The sequence below is a fragment of the Vicugna pacos genome, chromosome 5 (assembly GCF_048564905.1).
Source record: "Vicugna pacos chromosome 5, VicPac4, whole genome shotgun sequence".
Classification (NCBI taxonomy): domain Eukaryota; kingdom Metazoa; phylum Chordata; class Mammalia; order Artiodactyla; family Camelidae; genus Vicugna; species Vicugna pacos.
In genome coordinates this window covers 69,213,570-69,239,902 of record NC_132991.1, presented here as the reverse complement: position 1 = coordinate 69,239,902, position 26,333 = coordinate 69,213,570, and the positions used below count along the sequence as shown (strand labels likewise).

The 26,333-nt window shown below is 38.2% G+C and overlaps 1 protein-coding gene across 1 annotated transcript in view; it reads left to right on the top strand.

The window, feature by feature from the left end:
• The window catches only part of CDK15 (cyclin dependent kinase 15), a 75,530-nt gene that overhangs the window by 21,120 nt on the left and 28,077 nt on the right, over window positions 1-26,333 (top strand). The window contains exons 7-10 of the mRNA XM_072962117.1: window positions 308-431; window positions 2,020-2,140; window positions 14,481-14,574; window positions 21,154-21,217. Coding sequence (XP_072818218.1) covers window positions 308-431; window positions 2,020-2,140; window positions 14,481-14,574; window positions 21,154-21,217 — 403 coding nt within the window. The remainder of the gene's footprint in view (window positions 1-307; window positions 432-2,019; window positions 2,141-14,480; window positions 14,575-21,153; window positions 21,218-26,333) is intronic.

Below are 26,333 nucleotides of genomic sequence, written 5' to 3'. Positions count from 1 at the left end.
ACTAGTGTTCCAAAGGAAACTTCAAAGTTTCAGTTTAGATTTTTAAGGAAGAGTAATTCCTTCAGTATCAAAGAAATGAGATGTCAGGAAAAGCCACAATCCCTTTGTTTAGGACATAGTCTACTTACTTGACTTTCCTTGTCCTTCCCACCCCTCCTTTGAATGTAAAACTTTCATTTTTCGTCTCTCCAGAGACACTTTTACTATATTCTTCTTTACTACTAAACAGATGACTGTTTCTGATTTAGAGGAGAAATCAGCACATAGTGGCTCAAATCTGCCTAGTTAAGGTGTTCATTCCTTGCAGCTTTTCATGTTTCAACTTTTGCGGGGCCTGGCGTACATCCACCACCAACACGTTCTTCACAGGGACCTGAAACCTCAGAACTTACTCGTCAGTCACCTGGGAGAGCTCAAGCTGGCTGATTTTGGTAAGTCGCCCCCCAGTCTCGTTCCAGGCTGTGAACAGTGATGCTTTTGTGTACACATATTTAAAGCATGGACTTAGGCCTGGCCTTTGAAAAGTGGAGACCGGGAAACATGATGCTTTGTGACGATATCTAACGACCAAATAGAAGAGTGAGGCAAGAAATAGGGTGAGATTGGTGGCTGTTTAGGTTTCCAGCCAGCCTACGTCTAAGCAGATCCTAAAACTTGGGCACCCCTCTGCCCTCACTGCTATTTTTGATGTAGAGAGTTTTGTAGAATGAAAGGTACTTAGTAGGTTTCCCTGAATCTAGGTGGGTGTATATGAATTCTATGAGACTTGATCAAAGTCATCCCAGGATGGCAGGATAAACAGGTTAACCCCAGGCTGTAGGATGGACTCCTTCTGGAATGGAGGCTCCAGGACACTTGTTCCTGCTCACCCAGATCTCTATAAAGGTGGGACCGTGTGGGCACCTGATGCTATTGTTCCATCTAAGTGATGCAGTTTCCCCTGAGTATTACTGTATCTTTCCATTTTAGCACTTACCAGAGTTCATAGCTAAACACACACACATGTATTTATCTGATGCTTTTGTCTCCTCCACTAGACTGTAAGCATTATGAGGGCAGCCTGGCTCCATTTTTGCTTATCATTATATCCCTAGTGCCTGGCAGTGTAATAGGTGCTCTGTAAATTTTTGTTGAAGAACTAGTTCCATCTGAGTTGAGGATCCGCTCTCCTGTTTGGCAGATGTCCAGTGGGGCTACTGTAGCTGCAGAAAGCATTTAACAGACATTCATTCATCGGTTCCCCACTGCAGTGAACTCATCTATTGAGGTTTTCTCATGTGATTCTGTGAGCTAAGTAGCTAACTAACAAGAGTACTCTCATTTTGCTGAAAAACACTTGGGAATAACTCATCTAAGTTCCTACTCAGCTAATCTGGACTAACAGTCTCCACCCTTTATCTACTAAATGAGGCAGTCCCGGACTGCAGAAGTGGAGGGTGGCCATGTTAGTCGTGAACTGATTTTTCACTGCTGTTGGAAACCCCAAATTACAGAGGTGTAAATATGCTCGCGCTTTCTCTCACCTAACAGTCTGACCTAAGCAGTCAGGCTATGTGGTGTCCTCCTGGTGTCGGGCCCATGGTCCCTCTGCCATGTGGCTCCGCCACCCCTAGGTGTTTCCCAGCTGCACATTTCAGGATGGCTGACACCTCCTCACCATAGCCTGGAGGAAGGAGAAGAGGGACCAACACTCAGCCCCCCATTTAGTGCACCATCTGGAAGTTCACACATCGCTTCTGTTCATATCATAAAGGCAAACATTTAGTTACCTTTCTATACTTAGCTGCGAGGAAGGCCACATCCAGCTGCAAAGTAGGCCAAAATTGGAGAAATTCACTTGGTGAAGTAATACCCAAGAATCAAGATAGTTGAGTACTTCCATTAAAAATATCAGAGCTTGTGTATTATTTTTTAAATGTTGTTTACTCTGCCAGTTCTACTATCCTTGGCGGACTATGTCCCTGTGGCTCTCCAGGAAGTCCCAGGACAATGAGTTCTGTGCTTTCCCCCTTCCGTCAGGTCTTGCTCGGGCCAAGTCCATTCCCAGCCAGACATACTCTTCAGAAGTTGTGACTCTCTGGTACCGCCCTCCTGATGCCTTGCTGGGAGCCACTGAATATTCCTCTGAACTGGACATATGGTAAGAGCTAGTGCCAGGAAAATGTGAGTCATCCTACCCATGAAGTTTGCTTTATTATCTGTATTACATTGTAAGTAATAATTCTAATAATGATAATCACATTTGTATATGGAAACACAAAGCACTTTCAAATGCATGTCTCATTTGATTTTTTGCAATCATTCTATGAGTTTCTGCAATTAAAGAAGTTGAGACTCACAGAGACATCTTCTGGATCCTGTGCTCTCTCTACCATGCCCCTCCTCCTAGCTCTTCTCTTCAATCCTTTGTCTTTTCCCTTCTTTCAGAGAAACATACTTATACTCTCAAACCACAGATACACACACACAAGCTTGTCTGCACATGCTCAAACACAGTTCAGAGTCTGGTGAAAAAAACATAAATACTAAGATTCTGTAGACTTGATTTTCATGCCAGTTCTGCTCCTAATCAGTTACTCTGGATTGTCATCTTGAAAAAGCCATGTATCCTCTTTGTGTCTATGTTTCTTCATTTTAAAAATAAGGGTAATAAATTCTCCCCATGACAGATTAAGTAAGCCTATAGTGCACGTTTAAGAAGCAGATGGATGCTACCAAGTAACCACATCCTTGGAGAGGCTCTTGGGTAACTGGGTGCCGGGGTGTGTGTGGAATCCCAGCCCTTCATCATCCTGCAGCAGCAGTGTTATGTTATCTGGATCTGAGTCCGGGAAATGTCCCAGTGATTTGTGTGGTGACTTGCAGTCACAGCCACCTCCTCAAAGGTAACAAAATATATGGACTTCTTTCCGTTCCTTGGAAGGTCTTATATAAACAAAAGGCTCTATGTTTTAAAAAACTCTAAAAGGCTAAACTAAGCTTTTGGATTTCCCAAAGAATTGAGAAGAGTTGAAGAAAATTTCCTCCAGTGTATCTGGAGTCACTGATTTCCTGATACTGGGTACCATTTCTAGAAACGCTGCCTGCTAGTCGCCACCCTCATGAAGCCATCAGCTCTCACTGCTCTGCTGTGTCACGTCAAAGGCCCTCGATGGGGCCTGGCTTTCTCACCTCTTAATGATCACCTCCTAGTTGTGCTTCACATACAGTGAAACTTCTGCTTATCACTTTTAAATTTTGTTTTATCATGGAACATTCAAAACATGGAAATACATCAGTGCGTCTCAACCAGGATCAATTTTGTTTCCCAGGGACCTTTGCAATGTCTGGAGACATTTATTGTCACAGCTGGGTGAGGGGTGCTCCCGGCACCTAGGATAGAGTCAGGGATGCTACTAAATATCTTATAATGCACAGGACAGCTCCCTACAACAAAGATGCATCCAGTCCAAAATGTCAGTAGTGTCAAGACAGAGAAACTCAACGTCGATTAAGAATCATAATAAGGTGAACTCCATGAACCCACTGCCCAGTGTGACAACAGACACCATCAGTACTGCCACATCCACTTGTGGCCCTTTCCCACCTGAAGCTCCTCCCAGAGGGGCTCCTACCCTGAATTATTTTTCTTGTTATCATCCCCTTACCCTTTTTTAAAATAATAGTTTTACATTTTTTAATGTATTTTCAAAATATTATTTTATTTTGCCACCTTCTTTTTAGTTTTTATGAGAATGGTATTACATTGTTTTTAGTCTTCTGTGACTTGCTTGTTTTCACTCAGTGTGTTTCTAAGATTCATCTATGTTGATCTAGATGGCTACACTTTATTTTCTGTTGATGAACAATTGTTATTTAGTTTTGTTTTTTGTTTTGTTTGTTTTTGCTATTTTGAATCTCCTTGGTACTTATATTTAAGGTTTTCTCTAGAGCACTTACTTAAGAGTAGATTTGCTGTGTCACAGGGTGTATGAATGTTCAATTTAATGAAATAGCGTCAAATTGTTCTCCAAGTGGTTGCAACAATTAATATACCAGTAGTGTATTATAGCCCCTTATTGACCTCTGCACTTTATATTATCGGATTTCTTAATTTTTGCTAGTCTAGTGGGTAGAATGGTAGCATGTGGTAATCAATTGCATTTCCCTAATTACTAATGAGGTTGGATGTCTTTTCGTGGATTATTTGCCATCTGTGTTTTTCCTCCCATGAAATACCTGTTATGTGTCTTTGGCTTATTTCCTTTTTGGTCTCTCTGTCTCTCTGTCCCTGTCTCTGACTGTCTCTCCCTTTCTCTCCCTCACTCCCTTTCTTTTTTGACTTATAGGAGTTCTTATACTCTGGATACTAATTTTTTTTCATTGAAGTATAGTTGATTTACAATGTGTTAGTTTCAGGTGTACAGTAAAGTGATTCAGGTATGTGTGTGTGTGTGTATAGATATAGATATAGATATAGATATAGGTATAGATATTCTTTTTCAGATTCTTTTCCATTATAGGTTATTACAAGGTATTGAATACAGTTCCCTGTGCCATAAAGTAGGTCCTTGTTGGTTATCTATTTTATATCTAGTAATATGTGTATGTTAATCTCAAACTCCTAATTTATCTTCTCCCTCTTTCCCTTTGGTAACCATAAGTTTGATTTCTATGTCTATTAGTCTGTTTCTGTTTTATAAATAATTTCATTTGTATTGCTTTTCTAGATTCCACATACAAATGATATCATATGATATTTACCTTTCTCTGTCTGACTTACTTCTCTTAATATGATAATCTCTGGGTCCATCCATGTTGTTGCAAATGGCATTATTTCATTCTTTTTTATGGCTGAGTAATAGTATTGAATTGAGGATAATCTTTTATCACTTATGTGTGTTGCAAGTAGCCTCCCCAGTTCATGGCTTGTGTTTTCCTATCTCTATGTTGTCTTCTTAAACAAAAATTTTTTATTTTAATACTGCTGATCTCTTCAGTCTTTTCTTTTATGGTTAGCCCTTTTATTTCTTATTTTTAAAAAATCTTTCCCTCTCTGAGGTCAGAATATTATCTAATACATTTTTTTTAAAGTTGTAAAATGTTCCCTTTCACTTTAAATCTTTAATACATTGGAAATTCACTTTTTCTATGCTAACCAATTGTCTCACCCTAATTTATTCAGTGGGCTGCCATGCCAAATCTCTCATTTATCTATTTCTATAAATGCATAGGTCTGTTCTGGGCTCTCCACTCTGTTCCACTGGGCTCAGTTTATCCATCCCTGTACCAGTGTTCCACTTTTTTAATTTCTGAAGCTCTACAATAGTACTTGATATCTGCTAGGACAGGTCTCACCACTTACTTTATCTTCTTCCTCAGGAGTGTCTTGGCTATTTTTCCCCTTGGATTTTCCATATAAATTTTAGATTCAGTGTTTCAAGTTTCATGAAAAATCCTAGTGGAATTTTCATTGGAATTTCATTGAAATTACAGAACATTTTGAGGATAATTAACACCTTTGTAATATTGTCTTCCAATTTTTAAACACAGTATATCTTTCCATCTGTTTAGTTCATCTTTGATGCCTTTTAGTGAAGTTTTATCATTTTCTCCCTAAGCTCTTACATATCTAGAGTAAAGGTCCTTGTAAGTCCATTACTGTTGTTTTTTATTTATTGTGGTTCTTGCATATGGTATCTTTTTTCCATGCATATTTAGTTGTTTTTGACAATGATATGATAATTCTCCTTGGAATTTTATTTGTGAGATGTTTTTTCTTTTTCTTTCTCTTTTTTTTTTTTTTTTTGAGGCACTGAATGAGGTGTGTTCTCTCAGGGAGGATTTGCATTTGATTCTGCTAGATACACTTTTTTTTTAAATGTATTATTTTACTTAAGTGTTGGTCTCCTACTCAGATATTGATTTCTTAATACCATTCCCTACTGAAAAGAGCTAGGACTTTTTGGAGAAGTGGCCAATACTAAGGCTGGGAAAGGGAAAGTACAAGATGAGCCAGGAACATCCTGTTAGGCCAGAATATTTTTCAACAAAGTGATAAAAAATGATGGGGATATGTCAAAAGGACGTGGGAAGCAGCTTGAAGAGACTGCCACTGGCCAAAACTGGTACATTCTGCACATCCTAGTAAATAGGGAGAGTAATGTATTGTAACATTGAATAGCATAAGAGTACATAAGTCCATACTGAAGGTAGGTAGATAGGTAGGTAGGTAGGTGGATGGATGGATAGATAGATAAATAGATAGGAAGGCAAGTTCCTTTTTACAGTAGAATACCAGTTAATAACTGGAGAAGAAATGATGGAATTAGAAAATCACTATTTTGCATGTAGTAGTAATTGTTTCAAACAAGAATTATCAGTGCTAAACTAGAGGGGAAGATTTGATGAGCAATAAAATATTTATTTATAGTTTCAAAGTACCTCTCTACAACTTAGTTATTAATTACAAGAGAAAAAATATTAAGTTCATAGTAGCAAAACTTGGCAGACACCACCTTACCCAAGTGATTAGATTTAGAATTATTAATAATGGGACTGACTGACATTGTGTGCCTCCTAATATGATGCACCAAGAAGGAGACAGTATTACCTACGTGGTTTTTCTGAAAAAAAAAAAGAAAAAAAAGCATAACTTGAGTCAAATCATGAGGAAGCATCAGATAAACTCAATTTGAGGAACATTCTAACTAGACTGTACTCTTTAAAGGGGTTATAGGGGAGGAAAAAATTTCCTCTGTCTTCTTTGATTCAGCAGATGGGTCTGTGAAATAAATTGACAAAAGACAGATTCGCAGGAGGAAAGCATATACGTTTTATTTGATTTTAGAAGTTTTATGCTACACAGGGGAAGTGCCTTCATAGAAAGAGAAAATCCTCAAAGAAACAGCTTGGCTTGGAGGGTTTTTTTGTTTTTGTTTTTGTTTTACCCTTCTGACAAAGGACGATACACTTGTAGGGAAGTAACAAGACAAAGGAAATGGGTTTCTGGGCTCTATAGGGGTGATAATTGTGGGAAATATATATGTGGGGGACCCTAATGGTAGATAATAGGTTATTTAGCAAGGTTTATTTATAAGGATTCTTCTTGGTGCCATCTCTGCATCTGGTGATAAGGCTGTTCTCCCCTCCTGGGCTGGGAAGTGGAGGGACATCTTCACAAGGGGATTTTATGCCCTCTTTTCGGGCAGATAGGGAGAGGCAAAGAGCTCATCTTGCAGTTTGCTTTTTCTCAGTTGCCTTCAGCTCAGAATAATCCTTATGCCAGAATGGCATATTTTAGGATGGTATTTTCTGTTCCCCTTGAGTCAAGGTTTTAAAAGGCAAAGAAACATCCCAGATTAAAAAAGGCTAGAGACATGCCAGCTAAACATAATGCATGGTCCTCGTTTGGATGCTGGAGGATATGGAGCTGAAGAGAACTACTAGGGTAATAAGTCGAATTTAAATATGGGCTGTAGGGCTGTATTTGTTCAATGTTCAATTTCCTGATTTTGATAACTGCACTGTTTTTATGTAAAAGAACATTTTTGTTCTCAGAAAATATGTTTGGAAGTATTTAAGGGTGAAGAATCATGGTATCTTCAACTTACTCTCCACTGCTTCAGAAAAAAATAGGTGATAGGTAGATAGATAGATAGATAGATAGATAGATAGATAGATAGATAATAAAATGATAAAACCAAAGAGGCAAAATGTTGGCATTTGGTGGATCTGTTTGAAGGGTATAAGAGAGTTCTTTCTACTATTCTTGCAACTTTAAACTTGAAATAATTTCAGAGTTAATAATAATATTAAGTTAATAATAACTTAACTTTGTTAAGTTAGCAAAAAAAATTGAGAAAAGCCTGACATTTTACCAAAGACAGTGAAGTAGCACTGGCCTTGTAAGAAGCACTGGCCCAGTACATGATTACAGTTTGCAGTCATTTCCTGTGTATTTGAGAAAAATGTGTATTTCTGAATTGTTGGGTATGAGTTTTTACATATGTTTAAAACTTTTAAGGTTGTTTATTAATTGTGTTATTCACATCTTCTTTATATCATTTTTGTCAGTTTAAACTATCAGTGAAAGATGTATTGAAATTGTTCAATATATTGTTGATTTGTCATACTTCTATCCATTTTTGCTTTATACATTTTGAATCTTTTCATTAAGTGCAAATAAATTTAAAACTGTTTATCATTTCTTCACGCACTTTAAATCTTACCTTTAGCATAATTTTCCTTTATTTTGACATAAATCTTTTAGAATTTTCTTTAGTGTTGGCCAGTTGGTAGCAAACTCTGTTTTTGTTTCTTAAGATAAAGTCTCATTTGTTGAAAGGTAGTCTTGCTGGGGATGCAACTCTAGATTGGCAGTTACTTTTTCTCAGTACTGGGGGACATCATTTCCCCTTTGTCTTCGTTTGCTGTTCTTGTGAACATTGCTTTCAGCCTACTTGTAGAGAAGTTTGCTTTTAGCTTTATTGCCTTTCCCTTTTGCAGGTGATCTCTCATTTTCTCTGAATGTTTTAATGAATTTTTTTCTTTGCCTTTGTTATTATTTACAGTTTTCACTATAAGATTTCTTTTTACTTATCCTGCTTGGTGTATATTGTGCTTCTTCTGGTGATGAATTCATCTTTTTCATCAGCCATTTTCTTTTTTGAGTGTTGCCTCTCTTCCATCCTCTCTTTCCGGAGCTCCAGTGAAAGATTCTTAGACTGCGTCTTTCTGTCATTCACAGCTCTTATCCTCTCTTTGAAAATTTCATTCTCCTTAAATTTCTGTGCTGCATGTTGATAATTTCTTCAGCTTGTCTACCAGTTCTTGAGATCACTCTTAAACCGTATGTCCCTTACTTTTCATCACATATACAAAAATGTCTGTTATTCCACTGATTAGTGTTTCATTAATTTAACCATGGATAATGATGATACAGAAAAAATTCAATTGTCAGTTAAAATTATTGTCATTACTCTTATTGATTTCATTATTATTGTTGTTTGTCCAGTAAAACTCAAAAAGTAATGCAGAAATAGAATAATAGGCATATGCCACTGTTTATCATATTTCTTCATGCTCTACATAACTGTTAGATATTGGGTGTTTACATTGGAATATCCTCTTCCCCCATGTTTTTTTTCTTTTCAGAGTGATGAGAGAAATGAGCAGGGAAAAGATCTCCAATTCAGAAGGAAAGGAAAAAAATTCTATTCTCCTAGGCCATGCAACCCTATAGGGTACAAACTGACTGCCTTTGTAGGAGGCAGATGACAGTAGGTGATCATTAGAGCCTTTGTCTTTTTTTCTTTTTTTTGATGTGAATTGCCTTGTGTAATAAATACTTAATGATTTTTTTCTTTTGGTGGGGAAAGATTTATTTATTTATTAGGCTTAATTAATTTGTATATTTTTAATGGAAGTACTAGGGATTGAACCTAGGACCTCATGCATGCTAGGCATGCACTCTACCACTGAGCCATACCCTCCCTCCAATTTTTTGTGTGTGTGTGGGGAGGTAATTAGGTTTTCTATTTATTTGTTTAATGGAGGTACCAGGGATTGAACCCAGGACCTCATGCATGCTAAGCATGCACTCTACCACTTGAGCTATTCCCCCTAGAGCCTTTGTCTTAATGAAACTAATTATAACATGTAGTGCAAGAGCCTCTCATTCACAATAAACCCTGGTAGCAGCAGTGCCAGTGGGAGGCCTAGAGCAAATAGTTAGATTATGGAAAATATACAAGACATATTGGTTATTCCCAGCACTGACAACCAGCGTTCTCTAATCTCCCATCGTCTTTTCTTCTCTTTCTGCTACTTTTTCAGAACTTCAATAAGAAAAACTCAATGTTTTAGGATGATTACACTTATTTTTTGTTTTTACTTTTTTGTATTATGTTAAAATATACAAAACATAACATACAAGTTACCATTTTAACGATTTTCAAAGGTACAATTCAGTGGCATCAAGTACACTCACAGTGTTGTGCAACCATCACCACTATCCATCTCCAGAACTTTTCATCATCCCACAATGAATCTCTGTGCCCATCAGTCACTCCCTATTACTCCCTCCCCTCAGCCCCTGGTAATCACTCTTCTATTTTCTGTCTCTTTGAATTTGGCTACTCTAGTACCTCATGTAAGTGGAATCATATGATATTTATCCTCTGTGTCTGTCTTATTTCCCTTAATATAATGTTTTCAAGGTTATTCATGCTGTGATAAACTGGGTTTTGAAGAAGGATTTACTTTAGTAGACAAATTCTCTTTTCAAAACTAACTGCAGGCAGCTGCTGGATTTAGGACTACGGAGAGTTGGTCAGTACCCGAGAGATTCTTTCTGGTCAGATTTCTTGCTATAAACTTCCAAATATAAAGAGTGGCCCAGGGAAAAGCAAATGGAACTATCATGTCACCGCCATACATCATGTTGTTCTGAATTAACTTTAATAGTGAAAAATAAAATAGTGATTCACAGTATTTTCTCCTTCTCCCAGCAACGTTCTTATATACTCCTTGCACCTCCCAAAACCTAAAACTCCTGAGATGGTTTATTTCTCCAGAAATTGCCTAAGGAATTTGAGGAATCTTTTTCTCTCTTATGGAAGAATTTGTTCATGCTCAGAATAGAGAAAAGGCTAGGAAGAGAGCCAGAAAAAGCAGAAAACATGTAAGCTGTTTCCTCTAACTTGACTGAAGAACCACAGTTGGAGCAATAATATGACCCAGTGTATCTCTCCCTTCTGGGAGGATTTACTGTTTGATGTCACCAGGTCTTTTTTCCCCCTGTGTGTGAAGTTCCCCTTCATCTACATGGGCTGCCCCAAGGGTATCTCCAACAGAGCCGAAATCCTCTGAGAAGCCTAAAGATATGTAGGGTGAGAAGAGCCACAGGAATGAAGTTTTAAGAACAAAACAGAGGAATAAAAGGAAACAGGAGCTGGTTCCCTATCTGGACCTGAATGGTTCGGAATATTTTAAATGTTTGCTTTAAGGCTAGTCTGGGCTGGGCAAAATAGATGATAGCCACACAGCTTGTTTAAGAAGCAAATAAAAAAATATGAAGTCACATGACTTGTTTACAAAGAAAAAACAGTTCTAAAGAATAAATGAAAATAAAAGGGAGATGAATTGTATAGCCTTTAAAGAACAATGCTTATGCCTAAAAACCTCTTTCCTCTTTCAAATTTAAGGTGCACAGACTTCTTTTCTTACTAATACACTGATATTTTTGATACTTATGGGTAGTCCAGGTCCTGAAACGGAATTGATTTAGGAATTTTGCTTGTCTTGTAAGTGTTCCTAAGTGCACTGCATATATGCACATGTGTGCATGCACATGGCGCACACTCACGCACCATCTATATAGTTTGTGTATAGTTTGTATATGTGTATATATATTGTGTGTGTGTGTGTGTAGTGTGTGTGTGTATACTGTGTATGTGTATATTAAACCTTAGACTCTAAGATTGCTAGGTAAGGAAGGTTTTAACCTGCCCCTCAGTGAAGCTTAAAAAGAAAGACTCAAAAGAATGCCTATATGGCGCCAACTACACAAATGCAAGTGGGAATTTCAACCAAATATTAGCATTTTATTCTTTAATACAAGCATCTGGTGTAACTTTGTTGTACTTACATAATGGCCTTAATGTCCATGTTTCTCCAGCATATTTTACATAATTGTACACTGTCCTAGTGGTGTAGAAGATAAAGGGCATTAAGAAATTGTTTAACAAAAAGGACTTCTTTCTTGGTTCCCCACAGCAACCAGGGTAAAATGACATGAAAAGGCAACAAGCTTTTTCTAAGCAATAAAAGCCTTTTGAGGGGAGGGGAAAAAATGGACTACAGGTTTAAACCTAGCAATGTCTACGGTTTGAACCTTATTTAAAATGCCTTCGGGCCTTCTAGTGACTTGTGAGCCCCTTGGGTTTCTGGAAGGTGTCGGTACTGGATGGATGGTTGGTGCAAGTATTCAAATCCAGTACATTTACATTTCTATTTTGTGTCAGTTAATAACAATTACATATGTTTTATATGCACAGATACATAAGTATACATGTGTATGTGTGTGTATATATATATATTTTTTACTTCAAAATGAAATGATTTGAGACCTTTCAAGTACATATGGAGAAAGTGGGAGGGGCGGTGGGTGGAGACCATCTGATGGTATCACCACCCCAATTTTTTTTCAGCTGGCTTATCTCATGGTTGACCACTACTAGCAACCAGGAGGTTTTTTGGGTTTTGTTTTTTACTTTATTTACTTATGTATTTATTTTACAATATCATATTTTTTAAATTGAAGTACAGTTAATGTACAACATTGTATATTACAGGTATACAATATAATGATTCACAATTTTAAAGGTTATAGTCCATTTATAGTTATTATAAAATATTGGCTATATTCCCCATGTTGTACAATACATCCTTGCAGTTTATTTTGTACCTGGTAGAGCAACCAGGATTTTTTTTAACCATTTGACAGTTTTCTATTACTTTTATTATTCTCCATGTATTGTTTAATTTATACCTTTTGTATCTGTTGCTTTAAAGACAAGAAGCAAAAAGAACATGGATATTTAAATTCCAAGCTAATAAGGAGCCTTAAAATGGCCATTTTAATTCTAAAAATTCACCTCAAGATACTATTCACCAGATTTTTAAGTTGTATTTATCTATTATATATCAAGTTATATATCAGGATGTCTCTTGTATGTGAAAAATCAGTAAAAAGAAAATATGGTGGCCATTATATCCAAATTCACCTTTTAACAATTGAGGATAAAGACAACCTGTTGTTTGAGGTGGGAAAAAAAAAACTGCTGGACAAACTCAGTCTGATATATCTTACTTGTATATGTACAAAAGTCTAAGAATAAGCCAGTTGATTATTTTATATGCAAACTAAATATTAGGTCATTAAAATAGTTTTTGCCTCTTTTGAGATGATAAGATACAGTTAAATTTCAGTCTTTCTAAAACCAGACACAAGATAAAAATTATTCTTAGACTTGTTTATCAAAAAACCTGCTTTCTCCTGTACAAAGTAAATTAAGTAGCATGTGTCCACAGACAGGTGGAAAAATAAAAATTTATCATATGTAAAAAATATATACAACCATATTAGGGACCACTTTAAAACAGAACTTTATCGTAAATCTTTAATGATACGATGATCTGTAATAAAATGTTTTACTTAAATTTCCTTCTTTATCATGCCACACAAAAATGTCTAGATGATTAAGAGAGTTTGCAAAATTATGCGTTATGGTGAAAGAGGTGTGGAGTCAAAATATTGGGAAGTATTAGACCTTGGGGACCAAATTTGTAATCAGTCACCTCAACCATTTTTATCACTCAAAGATTTGTAAGAGTAAGAATGTGCATTACTAGCAAAATAAATCTTACTCCTTACTGTTCCAGTTATCCTCCAGTTTGACTAAGTAGGAAACAAGTTTTATATTTCACTTTGTTGAATCTATTTTAAGATGCACATCTATTAATCAGGATGCGTCTTACAATCAGTAGCATCTTACCATAGCCGTCAGCCATGCTGCCGTGGTGACTGTAGTTACCATTGTACATGTGTGAACATCAAACATGCCAGCATCAAAAATTGCAGGATGGATGTCAGTGACTTGGAAGACAGGAGAGCTTTTTTTGCCTCCTTCTTCTTTTTTAACCCCTAGGAACTAAATGATTGTGGAAAGGGAGTGAATCAGATGTGTTCAGCAACATTCTTTAAGCTGGAGTGAAAAGTAGGCTAATTATGTAATTGCAAGGTCAGCATAGGAACCCAGCACCAATGACTCTTAGTTCTTTTATGGATTATTTTAAGAAATACTGCATCATCCGACTCCTGGATGATACCATCAAAGCGTGATACCATGGATAAACACAGACATCAAAGAGTCTGAGTCAAATGCTGAATGTGAAAAAGTTTTACCTAAACCAATTTCTTTCATTTAATGTTCCATTTTTTAACATGGATATATAATGAAATATAATGAAATAATGTCTGATTAAATTTGTAACAGCCCTTTCAATAAGTGTAAGAGAAACATTCTGATCATGACATAGTTTAACTTTTTTTGTTGTTTCTTAAAAATACATACAATAATGATGCTTCTTACAATGATAGCATCTTAGAGTCAGTGAAAGAGGGTGTTCAGTTTGGAGGTTCCATACATCCCCCTCTTCTCATAAAAGGTACTGTTAACGAGCTTGAATGAGCTAAAATGTTTGCTATCTATTGCTGTGTTCCTAAATGCTGGTTGCATTCCATTTTAACAAAAAGTGGCAGATTCTTCTTCTATTTATTTAATATAGGGACTTTTTTTTTGCCCAAGACTTTTCATAGTATGTGGCCCCTATTTAATTGTCCTTAAAATATTTCTTGGGAGGAGAAATGTTAGTAGTTCAGTTTTGCATTATGGTTTCCTTGAAAATATCGGTTTGACGCTTATTTCCTTTGTTAGGGGTGCAGGCTGCATCTTTATTGAAATGTTCCAGGGTCAGCCCTTGTTTCCTGGAGTTTCCAACATCCTTGAACAGCTGGAGAAGATCTGGGAGGTAAGAGAAGAATTCCTCTTAGGAAGAAAAAATATAGTATTTCAAACTTTGAACCAAATTTGCCTTAGAGACGAGCGAAGCAGTCCATCTGCTTTGAAGGATTAAGCCATATACTAAGGTTGTGGAAACTGTGATATTTGCCAGGGGCATAAGCACCTCGGGAATGAGTGGTCAGGAAACCCCCATTGTCCCGTGGCAGCCCACAAACCCACCTGCTCCCTGGTTTTACTGTCTTAGGGCGGTTTCTGCCATTACTACGTAAATATGTCCCTGCCTTGCCACCCCCAGCTCTAATTCTACCGTGTATTTGGCCCTGGATCTTTGTCAACCAAAGACAAGACACTAAATTTTCATAGAACTCTGGTAAAACAAATGGCTTTCCATGTTAGCGTGAGAGAAATACACCATTTATCATGCTCCCCCCAGACCGAATTCCTAAGGTGACAAGGCGCTTTTGTGTGTGTGTGGTTCATTTCTTCATTCATTACTAATCCCTCTCTCATTTGTGCCGTTATGTATTTCGTGTTTATGCCCCTCATAGCTTATATGCCATGTATTATAGTCATTTACATATTACTCTCTCTTTGTGATGATTTTTAAATTGTGGTTAAGCATATATAGCATTAAATTTACCATTCTAACCATTTTTAGTACAGTTCATAGCATTAAATACATTCTCATTGCTGTGCAACCATCACCTCCATCCATTTCCAAAGCTTTTTCATCATCCCAAACAGAAACTCTGAATCCATTCAACCTGCTCCCCATCTTCCCTTCCCCCAGCCCCTAGTAACCTCTCATCTACCTTCTGTCTCTATGAATTTGCCTATTCTAGGTTCTCACATAAGTGGAATCATACAGTATTTGTCCTTCGTATCTGACTTATTTCACTTAGATCCTGTCCATATTGTATAGCACGTGTCATAGTGCTTTAAACTGGGGGAGGCGGGTATCATGTGTATCCTGGGTTCTGCTCCCTTTCAAGTTTGCTTGCTTCAAGCAGGCATTCTTGCTAACAGCCTCCCAATCAGGTATCTTGCAGAAACATTTCATAGGGAAATACTGCAGAGTGGGGTTTTGTGTGGAACTGAGAAGATTTGTCTTTTCTTGAACTCTTTTATGATTTTGATTTAGTGACCCCAACCGTTTTGCCTTTCTGGGAATGATATAAAATTTTTATTTTTGAATTGTATTTCCACTGTGGAGTCCTTCATTTACTTAAAAAAAAAGTCAAGTTTATCTTTAATATACACATGAAGGTGCAGAAAATCCTTAGGGAACATTTAGGAAAAGGAGAGAGTTAGTTGCTAGTATAGAGGGTCATTGGCTCACCTTTATGAAGATATTCTGTGCAAACCAGTCTAGTGCTACAGATTCATGACCCAGAAAACACTCTGTTTTGTAAATGTCAAAGTAAAATAAAATGTGCTTTGTGAAATTTAGACATTTTATAGAGATTAATCAATGCCATTAAGCTTTGGAAACATGGTGAATATCATGGGGGAACATAGGGAAAACTGGGAAGCATTCACAAACTAAAAAAACATTTGTCAAGACAAAAGATTTTTTTCTCAAAACTCCCCTGCAAAACAGATAAACGCTACCTTCAAAAAGCATCACTGGGTGCTGTAACATCTTCTAAACTGGAGGCGGCCTAATGTAATTGATGGCTTTAGAGTCGTAAGATCAGGATTTGAATTCTAGCCACTTTTTAGTTAAATGAATGTGTACAAGTTATATAGACCCTCTGAGCTTCAGTTTCCTCGTTTGTTAACTGGGGTTGGCGACAATGACTTTTCTAACCTTGCTGTGAGAATTTCATAAGATCAAATGCATAACAAGCTCCGTGTGCCATACGTGCTTGATAAATGTTTGCTGCCTTTCTCTCTCATGGAAATTGTCACCGTAGAGACGTTTCAATGACCCAGCTGTTAACAGGCATTCCCTAATATTTAACCTAATTGTTCTGTGCCCCCACTTAGTATTACTTCTTGTCCACGACAGAGGAAGCACAATTAGCGCTGCCTAGTCCTGACCCTGCAGGGTTCTTTTACACATTTGAAAAGTTTGTTCTAGTCATTTAACACTTTAACAATACTTATTGGACACCCACCATATAAAATAAACTACAAGGTCTTATAAGACATTACAAGGCATGGAAAAAGGGGAAGAATAGGAAAAATGCATGATCTGTGCTTTTTTCATTTTTTAGTTTTGAGGGGGATGTAATTAGGTTTACTTATTTATTTATTTTAGAGGAGGTACTGGGGATTGAACCCAGGATCTTGTGTATGCTAAACTTGCGCTTTACCACTTGAGCTATAGCCTCCCCTGATTTGTGCTTTCAGGTGTTGTTCAGTCTAGGTGGGGTGATGGGTGAAATATAAGTAAATACATGTAAAACAAACATGAACTCCATTGAGATATAAAATGATGTATGTATATGGAGATAGTTAATAAAAAGTTGTAATATTGAGATAAGGTATGCTATTAGGATATTTGAAAAGTTATATATAAACTGATTTTTTTACATGATCATGTCCTTAAATCATTTTACAGTTCTTTGCATTTAGTACAGCACTTAGAAATCATAGAACAGAAATAATAGAACGTTTCCCAGGACCTGATGGCTCCCTAGCTGTTGGCTCAAGTTTCCGGGACTGGACTTGGTGACTGACACTGGCCATCTGAGGGATGTTTTAGGTAAATTCAGTAAGTGAAAATTTTGGACTTGTGTCTAGACATAAAATATCAAAACATGAGTGAAGCAGCCAAAACAAACATGTCTTAACAAATCAGTCCAACAAGTCCTGCCCAGGAAGCCATGTTCATGTCCACCATTATTCTTACCACACTGCAATAAATCAGAAAGACTTTATTTTGATATTTATGATAACTCATTACAAATTTAAAACAAGTAAATATATTAGAAATGACACTGGCTTGGAGTCAGGAGTCTGAACCCAGCTCTAACTTCAGGTTAAGAGGTAAAGCAAGTCTCATAACCTACTTCCCTGGGTCTCCAGTGTCTTCAAGTGTATTTGGTTTTCTGACTTCATGAACTTATGACTTCTTTGAACAAAGTGTAAAGAGAGTATTGTAGCTCCTATTATTTTTAATTATAATACTCTCCTCTGTTTATTGTTCCCCCTCACCCCTGCAGTTATTTCTCAAGTTTATCGACTTGTGTAGCTCATTGTTGACTTTCAATCTGTACTGATCAGGAGATAGTTCCACATTGCTTAGCTATCCTTTATGGGCACCTAGAGGTCAGATTCATTACAGCTCATTTTCCCCCTGGTTCTGTGCAAGTAGTTAGAGACCACAGTTTGTTATCGCATCTGTAGTTCCATACTCTGAGGACAAAGAAAGTCACCGAATTCAGCAGTACATTGTCTTTTATACTGCTACACCCCAAGCAACTTGGAAATTCAGACATTACAAATGGCTCCTGAATTTGTGTTTTAATAAATGTGGTCTACAAAGACAAAAAAGGAAAGATATTTCAGATTCTATGATATTTGACGTAGGAATTGCTTCTTTGAAAGCAATAGGAAGCACTACATCTCCCAACCTCTAACCACAACTTTTCTTTACATTTATCCTGAGATCTCATTCTTAGGAATAGAGACATGCTGAGAAATCCTGAATCTTTATTTTACCATCTTTCTGAAATGCATCTGTGTGTGTGTTTACATCTGAACAACTGTCATTACTTTTTTGATCAATTTTTAAGAAATCTAATTCTTTCAGTAAGTATTTTTAGCAAATAATCCTGGATGTGGTCTTAAAATCAGAATAAAATAAACTATGCAGACTTTAAATCCATTAATCAAAATGCCTTCAGTTTCCATTCCAACAAAGGCAGAAAGCAGCCCCAGCAGCCCACTGTGGTTTCAATCATAGCACTCACTAGCTGCTTTTAAGAGCCTACAGGGAGGGAGTAAATAACAATTTTTGGTTTTCAGTTTCCCAGTCACTGAAGTGGAGATTTAGTAATTTTCTCAAGTGAAAATGAATTCAATAACTTTCAAATAGAAAACGAGCATCAAATTTCCAAGTAAAGGATATTGAATTTTTGTTTAAACTTTTAAAATCTCAAGCTTAAAGCTGTTAGTGTAATATTTTTTAAAGTTTGCTATCCATTTTGTTGGCTTTAATTACACATAATGCAAAGTAACCAACAATTCTGGTAACTTTCACCTTAGAGAAAATATGGTTGTGGTTGTAATTTATTTCCTTTTTTGCTTTCTCTTCAATCTTTGCTTTCTTTTCATTGTGCTTTGCCAGGCAACGGAAGATTTAGGGGTATGTGTGAATCATCCCACCCACATGTTTACATGCACATCTGTACAAATACATAAGATGGTAGATTCACAAAGAAGAGCTAGCTTCCCATCCTCTGGCCCTCTCCCACAAAAGAAGACCTAGTCCAGTGGGTTTTTCAAAATGGATTCCAGAATTCTTAGTGTTCCCTCAGGCTCAGGGTGGCTGATAGGAAAAGCCTGTAATCCTCTCAGTAGCTTTTCAGTTTGTTTAGGGAAGGGATCAAAGAAAGATTCTACTGGGTGGCTTAATTTTTTTTTTACTATACAAGGAAAAATGGCACTTCAGTGTCTTTTGTTCGAGGACAAGCTTGGTAGGCACCACAAAGTATAATTCTGAGCCAGAATCCTAGTCAGCAAGCTGGCAGATATTAAGAGCCTTCTGGATTCCTCATTGATTATTATCTGTCATTGTTGGGCAGGTGACTTGCTGCCATAACAATTGGGCCAGCATCTGTATTTGGCATTTTACAAATGGACTCACTAGGCTCTTTCTGTGAGAAATGCTTCTAAAAAGATTTATACTGAGGGTACGCTTCTAGAAGACAGCTATGTTGTAGCGGTGTATGAAAGCCACTGCTGTTTTACTCATATTTCACAAAACAATCTTATTCTCATTCCCAGATATAACTGATGCTGGGCTTTTGCAATTTTATCTTGGAAGGATGGTGGGATTATGCCTACGAGAGTAACAGCACCATCCAAAACCTGATGTGTTTTGAATCTATGCTCCAAAACACGTTCCTTTTCAAAGTAATTAAAAACTAGAGCTTCAATTTGGTGATCCAAAGCATAAGTGAGCTCTTTTTCAAGTAATGTTGTTATTATTATGATCCAGTAAAAACCAAATACCGTAGTCCAAGCTGCTAAGCTGCAGAGAAAACAAGCAGATGAGATGAATTTGGTAGAAAAGACTAGAGGTAGATTTGGGATCATTTTTAGCCAACATTCCATTTCCTAAAGGTCAGTAATCTGAGTCCTTTTTAATTTGAGCACACCAGGGAACAGCTGAATGCCCATGCTGAGGCATAACTTAAACTGTCAAGTGTCTCCTGTGTGTGTGTATATATATAAATACAGTCATCTGATGTAAGGCAAAGGGACCCTTTGTGAGTTCTGCCGTTTTATATTCCTGACTTTCAGCATAGCATCCTCGTGTATGGTGATCACACAGTACAGGCGTACTCATTTTACTGTGCTTCACTTTATTGCACTTTGCAGATATTGCTTTTTTTTTTTTTTTTTTTTTTTTTTTTTTTACAAATTGAAGGTTTGTGGCAACTCTGTGTTGTCAGATGATGGTTAACATTTTTTATTTTTAGCAAGGAAACATTTTTAAATTAAGGCATGTACATTGTTGTTTTTTTTTAATTAAGGTATGTACATTGGTCTGTTGCACACTTAATAGACCACAGTATAGTGTACACATAACTTTTATATGCACTGGGAAACCAAAAAAATTTGTGTGACTCACTTTATGGCAATATTTGCTTTATGTCAGTGTTCTGGAACCAAACTCATAATATCTCCGTGATATGCCTGTAGAAGTTTAGAGATAAGAATCTGATTTTAAGCAAGGTTATAGGGTCTGCCTAAGAATAACAAGTGAGTTAGTGAAGACACAGGCTTAGGATCTGTATTAATCACGATTCTCCAGAGAAACAGAACCATATACATCTCCTGTATTAGAAGACCCAAGGAAGCTGGTGGTATAATTCAGTCTGAGAGAGGCCGCTGGTATATGTCCCAGAATCTGGCCAGAGAACTAGGAGCTCCCATATCCAAAGACAAGAGAAGATGGATGTCCCAGCTCAAGAAGACAGAGAGAAAATTTGCCCTTCTTCCACCCTTTTGTTCTGTTCAGGTCCTCTACCGATTAGATGATGCCGCCCACATTGGTAAGGGCCAGTCTCTTTATTTGGTCTACTGATTCAAATACTGATCTCTTCCACAAACACCATTGCAGACATACCCAGAAATAAAGTTTTACCAGCTGTCTGGGCATCCTTTAGCCCAGTGAAGTTGACACATACAATTAACCATCACAGGACCATAGGAACACACTCCAGTTTCACCCATGAAACTATAAATGTTGGAAGCGTTAATGTTTCTTTCTGTACACATCAGCTGGCATAATGTGATATACATGGAATTCTTCCCTGTTCCTCCCTGATGTGTCCTTCATGTCTCTGTACCTGCTCCATCCACTTCATTTCCCCTTCATCTCTCTTTGTCTTTCTTTGTCTTTCTGTAGGTGCTGGGAGTCCCTACGGAGGATACCTGGCCAGGAGTTTCCAAGCTACCTAACTACAATCCAGGTAATATTGATTTGAGCTTCCAGATGCTCTGAGAACTGGCAGTGTGAGAGCACTGGCCACAAAAACAGACTCTCCTTCTTTAATTGTTAACTCAACAGTGTAGATAGGTCTAGAAAGAGTTTTAGATTGACTAATCTTTTTACAAGGAGGACATTAAAATTGTAGTTGAGGTTAGATCAGTTCTCCAACTCTGTAAAACTCAACTAACAAACTGAATAAGAATTTGGAATGACTGTTACTATGGATTCCACGTCCACTTCTGAATACCCAATGGCTTAAAAGGACAACTTAAAAGATGGTCTAATTTTTTAGCCCTGTCAGTGACTATCATTGAGTCTATCTGCTAGGTTATTGTACCTCATTTGGTATAAAAAGAAAGCTAATACCACAGAGGGGAAGTAGAGGCTCGCTAGGCCTAGGGCAGGCCAAGGACGATGTCTCTAGATTATACAAGAGTTCATCCAGTGTCTCTCGACCTGACACGTGGTCATTTCCTGTCACACATTTGGTCCTCTGAGACTGGCTCCTGGGGGTGGATTTGGAAGTGCTGGAAGTTTTACCATGGGGGATTTCTTTGAGAATTTCTCCCAAGGACATGCCAGAGAGGTCAGATTACCCAGCAGTCACTTGAAGGATGCTGAGACAGAAGAGAGGAGATAAGCAGTGAGCTATAGGATGAAGGACCAGAGCAGATGATGAGAAACAAGTAATGACCATACCAGAGCTGGCCTCTGGCAGGCAGGATTAAAGGGGAGACAGAGATGTATAAGATAAGGGAGGATGTGGCCCAAGTCTGATATTCTAGTCTTTATATTCTTAACAGTTTCCCATAACTAAAAATGGAATTTCCCTATACTGTTGTCATTGCTAACTTTGGTATGAGGTTGTCCAGGAAGGGTTTTATGAGAACAGAAATTATAGGGAGATTTAAAAGGCAGTTAAGGTGGAAGACAAAAGACATAGGAGGTTGGAAATATTTTTTTTTTTCCAGCATCTAATACTTTTGCTCAAACAGCTGTAGATAGGGTTCAGGCATCTTGAACTGACCAGGATTATGGAAAACCTACCACAGCTAAAGACTAACTGTAAAGTCATTTCAGCTGCTTTGTGAACGATCCTGTGCATTGCTAAATGGTGTTAGGATCATTATTTACAAATAGTTTAGCATTTCAAAGGATTTTGCTTGAGTTTAGCGCTTGAGAAAAATGCCACTCTCTGGCCGCGGGACTTGGAATAATGCCTTTTCCCTTTGGTCTGGGACAGAAAGAAAAAAGAACAGGCTTTTTGTAGAGACCATGGTCTAATCTGCAATAAATTCTATCTCCAGTTGCTACAGTTTCTAGGAGAACCTGGGTCTCATCCTTTTCTACCCTGCCTATACCTCTCCCTACCTACTCTCCTCTCCAGGTGAAAATGGGGACTCCTCAGCTTCCTAACAGGGAAGCAAGCAGAAGTTTAGGATCACAGATGGGTTGTAGAAAACAGTTTGGATGATATCAATACAGAGCTGCCATGGTGAGCAGAAGCTGTTCCCCCAAACTTCAAACATTTGGGTTTCAGGTTGATTCAGGCAATAAACAGTGATCCTTGGTGAGAACAATAATGATAGAAACTTGTCCAAAATGCTTCCCTGCCAGATTCTGTACTAAATAAGATAACTGGGTTCCAATAAAACAGTGAGAAATACATTGCATTTTTCACTTTGCTGTCATTTCAAAGTAATGTGCAATTTTTTATTTATGAAGAGAATTCTCCAAGCCCAACATCAATAGGGTTCATACTTTGCATTGTTTTTCTAGTAAGGACTCAATTTAATTTAAATCAGCCAAAAATTTCTGAGCACCTACTGTCTGCCAGGCACTGTGTTATGTGCTGGGTCTGCATAGATGAATATGGCACATTCTTGGCCCTCTAAGAGTTTGGGTGTATATTCATTCATATACACTCTTTCACCAGCTCTCTTTATCAGGGGGTGCTCATTTGTGAGCCCCGCTTCTTCGGGCTTGGGAAGTGTGTAGCTGTGAGCCAGACTAGGCTTACAGAAGGAAGGGAGTTGTAACCTTAGTTACAGCCAAGATGTCTAAACTTGTACTTGTAAATCTTAAGTCCAGCAGCATATCTTGGGCATGGGGGGTCATACTATTGATAACTCCATCACAAGGACTATGTTTTAAAACCATCACCCACATCTATGTTCCAGGAACATCCCCTTATGTGAATTAAGAAGTCCCTTTGAGCCACCCAACCCCCCACCCCCACCCCTGAGCTGTTGCTCCTGCTTCCACAGACTTAAACTCTAGTGATCAAGGGAACAGAAGAGGGGATGGGAGCCAGAAAAACGTCACAGAGGAGAACTGTTAACACCATTCTTGATGAGATTTCCATTCCTTTCCTTTCCTTTCCAAGTAGCAGTAAGAGCCCCCAAGCTTTGAATTGAGCCACACAACAACTATGGGAGAGCTCAGAACTTGAGACGATCATCCGGTGTCGGTCTGTGCCCACTCTGCCCTTTCCAGACCTTGTCTGGACTTTCATAAATAATACAGTTTCTGTTTGTACAGGGTTTGAAAAAAAAAACACCTGGTGCTGACCTAGCTGGGCAGGTTCCTCTGACCAGGTGACTGTTTTCCTGGGGCGCTGATGAGCAGGGCTGTAGGGTTTCTCGCTGTCAGTTCAGACTCTTGTGCCTGATTAAATCCGGGCAAGGGAAGAAAGGTATATAATTTTAGGTGCTGCTCTTTCTTTTTCTTTCTTTCTTCTTTATTTTCTTGCTTTCTTGCTTTCTTGCTTTCTTGCTTTCTCTTCCTTTCTCTCTTTCTTTCCTTCCTTTTCTTCCTTCCTTCCTTCTCTCCCCCCCAATTTTAAGCAAGCTGCCTAAGAACTCTGTGTCTTCCACTTCAAAGGGCCAGTTGTCTTATTTTGATGTGGGCAGATTGAGAAGTAGGCTTTGAAAAGTAGGCTTTTTTTGTTTAATCTTTTCTCCTGGGATAGCTTTCAGAGCAATATATCCAAGTGTCAGTGAGGGGGTTCTGACGAGCACGGATTCCCAGACTCTCAGCAGGATCATTCTCTAACAGAAATATAAAAGTGAAATATTAAAAACCCTGGAACGTGAACTCCATCTGCAGAGTAGCCAGTGTCTTGCCTTGCTTGTACCATGGGAAAAAAAGATCTCCTTGAAAAAAGAGGGAGGAGAAAAAAAGTGCTTTGAGTAAAGGTTTACAGGTTTAGTAGAGCATAGTAACATCCCCTCAAAGAAGTGGGTGTTGCTCTGTGACCCCCCAAAATGCTCCTCCTTTGACTCAGCCGCCAGAACACTCACCCTCCCCAACAACACACCCCCTTTTCACATGCTAACCGAGGTGCCTGTGATTGGCTGAACAATAAACTGGTCACACTTGCTAAAGGCCTGCCATCTTGCACACAATTAGCCAAGACACATTAATCAAACTGGCGGGAATGGGGCTGTGCTGGCCTCCTGCCGTGGGGGAGGGGAGAAGTGTGGGGACCCTTAGCAAGAGTCCACAGGAAGCAGTAATAAAGAAGGCATGCTGGAGGGGATTCTGCTATCAGAAAGTCTAAAAAGGTTAAAGCCCCAATTGATGCCATATCTGGGATGTACTGGGTTTGTGACACACAGGATCCCAGAAGCTTAGAGCAAACTGAATATTGGTCTTGGCTAAAATCTGCCAATGCAGGATGGTGGTGTGAATTTAAAGGGTGGACCCCTGTAGATATTTTTACAAAGTTCCCTCAGCCTTCTTAGCTTCCCCTCCAGCTCCCAGGAAAATGCACTCAGGAGTCCCTCCCATTTCCAGCCTGAAGCACTTCAGACCTACCTGGAGCCAATGAGAATAAAGTATATGTAAGAGGTAGAGAACCATTTAGGATTAATTAAGAGAAAGTATTCACTGGCAAGGTGTTGGTCGTAAACTAAATATTTGGAAAACATCAAAAATAGTTAATTTTGAGAGAGAAAGATAAGTTAACATTTGTACTTTCACTAGTAATATCTTCTGACTTTTCCAAATTCCTTTTAAATAGCTTTCCCAATGGCAATTTACAGCCAATAAGATCATACCTTAGAGACCAGTTTGCTACAGAATCGTGTAAGGCTTTTAAGAGAATCAACTAAATATTTAGACATTTCTCAGCTAAAGTAAACAGAGGCCTCACTCCTCTGGAGGTTGTCCAGTCACCATCTCATTAGATGCAAAGATCCTGTGATAAAGAAAGACTTTTTTTCCCCCTACCCACATGATTGCAGCCCAGTTGTGGTTTTTAATGTGTCATTGATTGTTTCATCCAGCGCCTTTTGCTCCCCTGAAAGGGTCTGTCGTGGCTCTGTTTGCTTCCTTAAACACGGTTTTTTGAAAGCGCTCATGCTGTGTGAGCTCAAATCCTAGCATTAATGTACTGCTGGGTTCATTTCACCACACTCAAAAGCGCCGAGTTTAAATCCCTCTCAATTCCATTTGAGGCACCAGAAGACTTTATCCTTCTCCACTAATGGTTCCAAGTTTACATCTAGATACTGGGGGTCAAGGACAGGAGAGGATTTAGAAATAACAGTGCATGACATTAGTCAATGCATTTGCCAAATTGGCAATTAGTTCCTGATGTGCGTGCAAAGCATTTTATTCCTGTCTCTTTGATGCTCGTTCCCGTTGAGCAGGGAATAGAGTCCACAGAGGCCTTCAAACTTTTAAAGAAATATCTGCTGAAAATCATGCCTGATTTCTGACATGAGCTCAGCTGCAGGGAAGCATCCGGGATTATCCTGGTTCTTTCAGCCCCAGGAAAGAACACTGCACATGGAAAGATTTTTCCACTGGAGGAACTTAGTAGAAATCAAAAGGCAGGAAAACGGTACTAAAAGCCCTGCAGGGACCCAGATTCAGATGTCCTATAAACGATAGGCAAATGGATCCTGTTGACACCTAGTTGTTTTCAGTACGCCTGCTTTTGCAACTTTTGACCACCAGGTGGAAGCAAGAAATAACGGCGACAGAATACTGGCATCAGCATGACAGCACAGCAATCTAGCTTTACTCTTGGAATGTTTTATTTCGACCTGAAATCCACTATGAGAACTTCACTTCATCTGACACCACGA